At 41.0% G+C, this 10183-nt stretch overlaps 1 protein-coding gene across 2 annotated transcripts in view; it reads left to right on the top strand.

The window, feature by feature from the left end:
• The first annotated feature begins 2345 nt into the window (after positions 1-2345).
• MFSD1 (major facilitator superfamily domain containing 1) overlaps positions 2346-10183 on the top strand; it is a 28429-nt gene continuing 20591 nt past the window's right edge. Inside the window, exons 1-8 of one of the 2 annotated variants that reach the window (XM_044434437.1) lie at positions 2346-2526; positions 3991-4043; positions 5128-5240; positions 6086-6128; positions 6499-6566; positions 6813-6921; positions 7745-7847; positions 9333-9431. In XM_044434437.1, coding sequence (XP_044290372.1) covers positions 2364-2526; positions 3991-4043; positions 5128-5240; positions 6086-6128; positions 6499-6566; positions 6813-6921; positions 7745-7847; positions 9333-9431 — 751 coding nt within the window. In that variant the 5' untranslated portion in view covers positions 2346-2363. The remainder of the gene's footprint in view (positions 2527-3990; positions 4044-5127; positions 5241-6085; positions 6129-6498; positions 6567-6812; positions 6922-7744; positions 7848-9332; positions 9432-10183) is intronic. The other variant, XM_044434438.1, reaches the window with a different exon arrangement.

Genomic DNA, 10183 nt, shown 5'->3' with positions numbered 1-10183 from the left:
TTGACTTTTTCAGGTTATACATCATCCACAGAGATCAGTTTTCAATTCTTTAATCTCACCTGCCTGCATCAACTTATCTAGCGTGGAATTGAGAAAAGTCCATAGAAATCAGCGGGCAAATCCAAGACTAGAACATGAGAAGGGGCATGATAGATCAGATGAAGGGTTCACCTAGTCCAGCTTTCTGTTTTCATAGGCTCTCACAAGCAGGACATGAGTGAGACATGCCCAAGTTGCCCAGCACTTGGTGTACACAGAGATAATTCCCCTGATACTAAAGGTAGTATATAGTAATCAAGACTATCAAGAAATTGATAGCCATATTCTCTACAAATTTGTTCAATCCCCTTTTAAAGTCATCCAGACTGGTGGCCATCACTACATCTTGTAGAAGTCAATTCTATCGTCTAATGAAGTAAAAAAAGTATTTCCTTTTCTCTGTTCTGAAGCTCCTTCTAATCAGCTTCATGGAATAGTTCCAAGATCTAGAATTATAGCAGAGGAAGAAAAATGTATTCCATTTTCTCCACACCATGCATAAATTTGTACACCTCTATCATGTCTCATTTTACTTGCCTTTTTTCTAAGCCAAAGAATCCCAGATATTGCAACCTTTCCTCAAAGGGAAGTTGTTGTTGTTATCAGTATTACACTGCATGTAATTCCAGCTGTTTTTCCTCTTGTGAAGGCTAGAGAAGACAATGCTAGAAAGGTTGAAGGTAGAAGAAGAGGAAGACCAACTATGAAATTCATTGATTCCATAAAGAAAGTCACAGCCTTGGGTTTACAAGGGCTGAACAGGGCTGTGAAGGTCAAGATATTTTGGAGGACATTCCTCCATAGGGTCAACCTAAGATGGAGAGAACTTGTGACATATAACATAAAATCCCTTTCCACATGTTTATTGAAACTTTCAAAAAATGTCTAAGGGAACAGTGAGACAAGACTTACCTTTGCAGAAGCTATGTTGATGTTTCCTGTAAGTTTGCCCTATTATGTACTTATTAATTTTATCTTTAATAATACTTTCTGCCTACTTACCTAGAACAAACAATAAACTAACCAGGCTGTAGTCTCCCCAATTCCCACCCTCATCCCTTTTAAAAAAAGGATTATACCCTGTCATGATGTCCATTAGCAAAAGATAACAAAAAAAAATAGGACTTCCTGCTCTTCTTGACTCAGTTTTTATTGTGTGAAGGGGGGGGGTGTCTGATTTTTAAACATTTAAAAGAGCAGTTGCTTCTGAATGCAACTGATCTTTGGCTTTGGATTGGAAGTGGATGGCAGAGAGTGGGGAGATTTTAATTTTTTGCTGCACAATTACTTTCCTCTGATACTTTTGGGCTGGAAACTTGAATCCACTCTAGTTTTATTGCTAACCTGAAATATTCACAGCAAACTCTCACTTTGGGCTGTTGGAAGTTGCATCTCCCAGTGAAAGTCCATTCTCCACTCACTACTTTGTTGGGATTGTTGGGATTAGTAAGGCATTAGAAAGAACAAAACCAACAAAGAAAACAAGATCTGAATTAGAAAGAGTACAAACAGCTTCAGCACCCTTGCTGGTACCTTTTGTTTCTGGGTAGGGATGTTATCAGACCTGGGCTACATGAATATTTCTCCATGTATTTCTAGAGAGCCTCCACCTCCACTTCGGACAACAAACTTGTGGCTTGCAGTGCTACTAGGTTCTATTTGGTTATCATTTCTATTTTTATACTGTAGTTGTGAACTTGTAATTCATATATGTATCTTATATTGTTTTATTGTTTGAATCGTTGTGAAAGGCCCAGAAAACTGGCAGTTAGGCAAGATAGCAATGCAAAATCAGATACAAAGGTTCCCTGTCCATCTGATTTAACGGTTTAACTTCAGTTTCTCTAAAAAGCAAAGGAGGCCTGGCAGATCCCACAGGTTGTGGCACTGGGGATTTGATTGCCAATGTGGTGTAGTGCTTAAGGCGTTGGACTGGGGCTGCAGAGATCCGTGATCGAGATCCCGCTCAGTCATGAAGCTCCCCAGCTGACTTTGGGATAGTCGCTCTCAGCCTAACCTACTTCGCAGGACTGTTGTTGCGAGGAATCGAGACGGGAAGAAAGGCAGGATACAAATCCCGAATAAAAATAGGTTTGGGATGGGCCTAAGAAAAGTCCTGACTGTAGATTTCAACCGTCCCCTCTGTAGTGCCATCCCTACCGCTCTTGCCACGTTCTCGCTACTAGCCTGTTTCTCTGAAGGCGCTCTCACGTGATCGCCTGGGAGTGGGAAAGGTGTGGGTGAATGACACATCACGTGATCACTCATGTGACCGCTTGCTCGCTTTCGCTATTCCGGGAAAGGGGCCAGGAGAGCCCGTCAAGATGGCGGTGCTGGACGCGGACGAGGCGGCGGCTTTGCTGGACGAAGGCGCGCCTGCGGAGGAGCATGGCCGTCCCGCGCGGAAGCCGCTGTCGGCGTGCTGCGACCCGGAGCACCTGGCTCATCGGCTGCTGGTGCTGGCGCTCATGTGCTTCCTGGGCTTCGGTGAGCGAGCGCGGAAGGAGCGGATCCCGCCCTGGACTCATTCGCAGCTGTCATAGGCGGACTCGGGAGATAGAGTGGGGAAGCACTGCGCTGTCCTGCCCCCGATAGCTTTGCGGCTGTGTGGCCCGAGGAGGGGGCGGTGCAGACGTGCTTCGGGATTAATTGTCCTGGCTGTTCAGTGGTCGGGGGATTATGCCAGAAAAGATGTGCTCTCCCCTTCTGTGTTTGCTCTCGGTGGTTTCAGGGCTCTATTGAACTCTCTTCAGGCAGTGCTCCAACCAGTGCGATGCTTTTCATTTTCGATGAAGGAAAGATGCGCTCCTATGCAAGTTTAAGCAGAAAAAAGGCCTGCAATTCCGATCATAGAATGCTGCAGGGTGCGCATACAAGTCCTTCAGATTCCATCATTAAGGAGAAGTCAAATGGCAGCCCCAAATGAACTTTAAAAAAACTTTCCAGCTTTTAAATGTATTTGGGTGCAATTATGGACATATAGAGATGGAACAAAGCCTGGGTGGCTGAGCATTTTGGCCCTTTCTTCTGTCTAAACTTGCATGGGATTGTGCCCTAAGCTGTGCTTTTGTGAGGTTTGGGGGTTTATGTATTTCATTTCTACACCATCCCATAGCCAGAGCTCTTTCACACAGTTCTTTCTCTCTGGGGAAGAGGAATTAAGTTGCTGTGAAAGTATTAGAATGGAGAAGCATCAAAATGTGGGTGGGGAGTCAAACCGGGAAGTAAAACTGAATGATGCTGACTTACTGGTTAATGGAATTAGAACTTTTCTTCCTTTCCCTCTTGCAAATCAAGACTTGTACAGCATTTACAAAGGAAGTGGTGCTGTAAAGTGCACCAGTAGGCTGTGGAAAGCTGCCTTATACTATACCAGATCTGTCTGCATGCAGACCTGTCTGGTTCCTTATTAGCTGATGTTACAGTGCGTGGCACCTGCATTCCAGGGTTTTGGTTGCTGTTTATTTTTTTCTTTGCCATACCTGCCTGTCTGGATCTGAGATCCTGGGACCTTCTCATGCTAAACATACGTTCTACCAATGGGCTTCTCCGGTGAGAATCAGTAACTACTCTGTATACATTCATGGATATGGGGAGTGGTTTTCAAGTGAAGTGACTTCTGGTAGGTCTATGCACTTGGTTAGATCCTGTTGTCAACAGGCTACACTGGAAAGAGCTGCTACTGCGGCAAGGTTGTAAGGGTTTGGGTTGATTGGGGAAGGAAAGAGACAGATGGAGCCTATAGATTCTCCTTCTGTCCATCTGACTCTATTTCCTTATGGTCAGATAATGAGACTGGCAGGTGTCTTTCTCTTGCCTATTTTAACTCTCTAGATGTGGTGTTTTTGTAAAATCTGAATTGTTATTAGCGATACTATAAGCATTTTCAGAACACATGTTTGTTTGTTTGTTTTTACAGTTCCTGATGTATTTCTTAATGTTTTTGTGTAGGCAGCTGTTTTTGCTATGACAATCCAGCTGCTCTGCAGACTCAAGTTCAAAGGGTGAGTGAATGCTATCATCTTTTCCCACTAAAGGGATTATCTTTTAATACGATTAACTTTTCAATAACTTGGTTCATAATCAATGATAATCTAGAATATCAGTTATTGACTCCATAGCCATGACTGTGTGCAAACCTGGAACCATGGATTTTAAAGCAAAAACTACCAAGAAAGGGAACCACTGGTTTGTTGTGGTTGTAAATTATGGATTGTTTTAATATGGGTTGTCATTATGCATTAATCCACAACCGTGGCTTATGCATGGATTGTTTTGCCAGTCTACAGAGGTAGAAGGCAAGAGTGGTTAAAAAAAACAAAACCCTGACTGCTCTTGTATGCCTGTACTGTAGCATCGCAAAGGTATTTGGAATACAGGCAAAAGCAGAGAGACACAAGCAACCCAGGAATTGGAAGAGCAACCTGTATTTTGTATGATCACATGACTGCCATCTTCAGAGGCACATATGGTGGTGAGAGAGGGCCTTTTTCATGGTTGCTACCAGGCTGTGGCAGTCCCAAGGTTTGCTCCCTCTCTGCTGGCCTTCTGCGGACAAGCAAATCCCACTTTATTCAAGAAGGTCTTTGGCATGAACATGACTCTGTTGGGTTGGGAGCTGGATTTTTTTTCTGTGTTAAATCTGTGTTAACTGTATTTGTATTGTTTTAATGAACTATAATTGTGTTTGCAAGTACATTGAGTGCCATGTTCTGGTTAGAAAGGTGGGGTAAAAATGAAGTAAATAAATACTGAAACATATTGTATTCTGTGAAGATTTCATCCATGTCTCCTGGGGGTGTTTAAAGCTGATGTTCCCATGTTCAATCTCTCAGAAATTCCTAATGGTTTAATGCGGAAATCAACCTGGCTCTTTACTGACAACTAGGGAAAGACAATCTTGTCCAGGAATCTTCTTTCTGGTCCCAGTGCCATCACTTCAGGGGCAAGCGATACACCTTTGAGAATGTTTGTCTGCTGTTGTAATGAGAGGCATTTCATTGGATGGATGCTTCTGCTTATGGGTTTGATAACTACAGTAGCACTAAAAGACTGTGGTTCTTAGAAGTGTGTGCTCTTCCTTTTCAGGATATGAAAATAAACACAGCTAATTTCATGCAACTGTATGCCTGGTATTCCTGGCCAAATGTGGTTCTCTGTTTCTTTGGAGGCTTTATGATAGACAGAGTATTTGGAATAAGGTAAATTGATCTGTCTTGAAAATAACTTGATTAAATGTTTTACTTGATTAAATGTTTTATTAATGACTGAACAGTTATGAAATCTGCTTGATACTTCCCCTCTTGTCAAGTAATATGTTCTTGTTAATGTCCATTTAGTTGACTTGGAAAATATACTGGGACAAATGGGACCTCTGCAACAAAATCTTGCAATATAGACTGATTCTATCGAGGTTCCAAGCTGCGTTCTGTCCCTGCTGTTTTTATGCCTCTTACCCCAGCAGTCAGACTTTTTTTTTCCCTCAGAGGCGAGGTGAAGTGAATATTCTGGTGTGTCTTAGTTACTTAAAGATCTCAGAATTTCTGCATAGATTTCTCTGGTTAGCCTTTATTCTTGGGACATATAAAAATAGCTTTTCAATGTGAAATAAGTCATGACCTATCCAGTCAATAAGATTATCTCTAACTTATCTGTGCATCTCTTCCTCCTTTTCTAGCTATTTGATTTTCTTCCCCTCCATTCCAGTTTTCCTGGTGTCTTTGGATTCATTATTGCATTGTCATGAAGCACATTTAGTCCTCATTAGACTATTTTGCTTGGTTGTCCCCCTCATTATAATGCTTGCAAAGGTGTTCTGGGTTTTCTACAAATCTCTTCTACAAGTCCCCTTTGTGAATTGATTATATACACAATAGTGCTCAGAACTGAATCAGAAATGCACTATTGGATTTTCAATCTAGTCTGCTTGAATCCAAAGGAGAATTTCATTTTAGTCAATTTTTATAGTGGGTTTTTTGCAAATTGGCTATTCTTTATCATCTTGGCTATTCTTTATTATTGGCTTCAAGTCTAAACTTTCTTGCAGGTTGGGCACAATAATATTCAGCAGTTTCGTCTGTGTTGGACAGGTAAGTGAAGTAGGTTATATATAAGTAGTTAAAGAAACAATCCTGTGAGTTGTGCCTTGGACAATTTTTTGCACCTGAACTCAGAGTTTTATGGACATCCTATGCATGCTGTAATGAGCAGTAGCGTGAATCTTTGCCTACTTGGCCTAACTTCCCACATTTTTTGTGGTACAGCCTTTTTTGCTATCTTGAACATTGGAATACAGAATCTGGTGGCCCCTCAGATGCTGTCTATGAGTTTTAGGGTTGTTTGTACCATGTGCAAACTCCTGAGAACATTCAGATCAATCTGCTTTAATCAAACAACTATCTAAAATACTTGCCTGTGATATGGCTACAATACTTAAATGTGATGCATATTCTTTTGCAGGTGATTTTTGCAGTGGGAGCAATATGTAATACTTTTTGGTTGATGGAATTTGGCAGATTTGTATTTGGGTAAGTTCCTGTTAATTATACGTATAGATTTGCAACCTTCTCTCTTCTTTAAGAAAGCACAATCCAAATGAGGTCCTTATGGTAAAAAAGGAAGTATTGCAGTTCTTTTATATTTCAATTGGAGTAAGCAGTTTTCATTTGATTTTGTAGAGTCTCTCTTAAGGTAAAGCATGCATCCCGACACACTAAAGTCCAAGTCAAGGTTGTGTTGTTTCAAATACTTCTGTTGTGTCTTGGTTCATTTAGGATTGGTGGAGAATCCTTAGCAGTGGCACAAAATACATATGCTGTCAGTTGGTTTAAAGGGAAAGAATTAAACCTTGTGTTTGGACTACAGCTCAGCATGGCTAGAATCGTAAGTCTAGCAATCCACTTTTGTTTTTCATATAACTAGTAGCACAGATGTAGTGGAGATATTTCCCCCTATTTATTCCTGCTGTGCACATTAAAATGGAAAGAACAATTATTAATTAAATGCAACTGATAACTTTCCCTCATAGTTTTCTTTACAACAGCACTGCACTATATTACAAACAGGTGTTTAATAAGGAATAAATCTAACATTTATATGCTGCCTTTAAAGGGTAGAACTCTCATATCTTGAATAAGGTATGTGCTTTAAAGTTCATGCCTAGGTAGGAGTAACTCCACAAAGGAAGCAACAGCTTTGGATTTACAGGAGCTGGGAACAGCTGTCATGGATAGGAATTTTATATAAACTGAATATTAAATGTAAATCTTATTTAGAAGAGATCTTGTGGATCAGTTGTTCATCTATATCAGGAACAGGCAGTGTGTGACACGCAGGCAATATTATGTCCTCAGACATTGCCCTTGGTACCAGCCAAGGTGTCCTACTCTCCTGCTTATAGAAACATGGTTATTTTGTTTTAATGACAGCTGAGATCACTTTAGAGCAAATTGAGGGCCTCAAAGTGCTTCAGTCTTTTCCCACGAATGAGATCTGGTCCATGCTTGGGACTCAGAGGTGGTACTAAGACACGAAGATGCCAGGTGGCTAGAGGCAGATGTTCTCATCTGCATCATGTCTAACCACCAAAACGTGGTACCCAGGATAGTTTGTTAAATTTCCAAATAAGCCTAGGAGCCCCAACAGGTTGCTTACCCCATTCTATTGAAAATATATTGTTACAATTTTAGATAATCTCTCTTCCTAGGGGAGCACTGTGAATATGAATATTATGGGATGGGTGTACTCCAGAGTTCAAGATCTTCTTGGTTCGGCAGGTTACACCACTCTTGGTATAGCACTGTTGATAGGTCAGTAAATGCTTTCACAATTAACATTACATGAATATTTTAGGATTTCTTATGACATTGGAAGGTTATGGTGAGAGGTTCAGTCTCTAGCTCTGTTGGAACTCAAACTGTAGCTGAATGATGTGGGAAAGCAAAGTGGAGACTTTTACTTGAGACTTCATTCTTGTCACTGATTTGCTGTGATTCACTGTGGACTTATATTGTTGCTATCAGAAGAGTTGCCACCTTGGAACTATTTGAATCATTGTTCTTTCAGTGCAAGAATGTACTTTCTCTGTTTGTCCAAGATAACAGGGCAGGGCAAAATATGTCTTAAGAAAAATATTGCATATGCAAATCTGACCACCATGCACAAACTAGGTATCTGACAGTGTCTGACTTGCACATAGTACAAATTGATTGTGGGCTTTCGAATCTTGTGTCATTACTCCACGTGAACCCTGCATGCAGAGCATGCAGTTAAATTGTAGAGCACAGTTCTCGTGTACCAAGGACCCACAATACAACAGCAGGCTCTAATTCTAATTACTGTCACATGCAAAATGTCCAGAAGAACAAATTAGCTGTAGGACAGCGGCATATTTATAGTCTATGCAAATATAACACATGCAATGACCATTCTGAAGTCCGTTTTAACATTAACAAGTCACTGTTAAAACACAAAAACTGAAGCAGGGTAATGCTAAGAGGAGGGACTGTGTCAAACAATATTGTACTATACTCCCGCCCCCCCCCCCCAATATTCCAGTATGGAAATTCTGGAATGGTGACTTAAGTGCAATAATCTTTTATATGCACTTAACTCCAGAGCAGTGCACACTCCATATCTTTCTTAGCTCAGCCTTCGCCAACCTGAACCCCTTGAGATGTTTCGGTCTGCAGCTTCAGTCAGCCTCAGGCACCATGACCTGCGGACAGAGATGATGGGGAGTTGTAGGCCAAAGCATCTGGAGGGATTCAGGTTGGAGACGGCTGCTCTAAGCTGTTTCCATATCCAGCAACTTGCCACTGTGCCAGTTTTGAACAATTAATACATAAACCCAACATTGAATTGCATGACATTTTAGTAAAACTGAACCTCTAATTAGTGCCTCTAATTTGGCAAAAGCCTGCTTTGGTATGCACAATAACACTGAATGATGTCATTGCTCATCCTGAGAATGGATTTATTTCTATGCCACCATTATAATAGAGAGTTGTCACTGTTGTATTCTCTAGCAAAAGACTGATTCACGCTTACATGGATATAGCTCAGTGGCAGAATAGCAGAATTTCTGTACTCTCTTTATTTTCTAAAAAACCATGTTGAAATCCTTCTTGGATGATAGTAAGTGATCAGCAGTTAATGGTATTGGAAGCTGACTGTGTTCCCCATATATGTACTCATATAATACAGTGAATGGGAAATTTGTGAAATTATGAATTAAGTTTTGCTAATGGAATAGCTTTTGCTATTACACAGACCTTTTCCTTCCGCACTTGCAGGTGGTGTGACGTGTATCTTTTCACTAGTGAGTGCTCTTATTCTTGGGTATCTGGATAAAAGAGCAGAGAAGATTCTTTGCAAAGAGCAGAAGAAAACTGGTAAGTGGGTGATAGTTTTCACTAATAGTACCTCTGATTCTGAAAGTGCACACTGAAAGAGAGAGACTTCAAACTATCCGTCATCATCTTTCTTTGCCAGGATACATGTAAAAGTTTCTCATATTTTAGTAGGAAAGCTAATTATATTGAAATTACCTAATCTTGTTTCTCTCATGGTCCTAGAACTGTCCTAGGACTGTTTCCTGTTACATTAGATGAGAAATTGTAGAACCTGCTTCTTTTTAATAAGACATGCTTAGACTGAGCTAGTGACTTCACTTACATGACACTGTGGGTTGACCTCCTTGTTTGTTTTGGGGTGTCTTGTTGTATCGTCCAAGTTTTGTAGGATGGCTTAAGTGTGGGTTGTTAACTCACACAAGCCACCCTGAAAGGCCATGGCTTATTGTTGGGCTGTTCAGGGTGCCATGTTTTCATGATGGCTTGTTGTGATGTGCCAACCTGTGTGTGGTTCTGCACAGCTTGTTAGAAAACCTGTTCACTGTCCTCCTGCAGCTTAGTGATTCATTTGACAGTGAGTGGCTTTATCTCCCTCTGAGTTGGATTAGCATGTATGCATGATTGAGTTACCTCTGTGTAAATGTGTATGGGCTCAATTTGGGATCATGACGTCAGGTTTCTCCTCTGATGATTTCATGATAAAATTCCTCCTCCCCAGTATCAGGGAGATGCGTGAAAAAAGTTGTCTCAGTTTTTTGCTTTTCATTGCTACGCCCCCACTCCTGCCCCAC

The sequence above is a fragment of the Varanus komodoensis genome, unplaced genomic scaffold (assembly GCF_004798865.1).
Source record: "Varanus komodoensis strain SLA01 unplaced genomic scaffold, ASM479886v1 scaffold28, whole genome shotgun sequence".
NCBI lineage: Eukaryota > Metazoa > Chordata > Lepidosauria > Squamata > Varanidae > Varanus > Varanus komodoensis.
The sequence above is the reverse complement of the archived record's forward strand: the minus strand, read 5'-3'. Positions and strand labels throughout refer to the sequence as shown.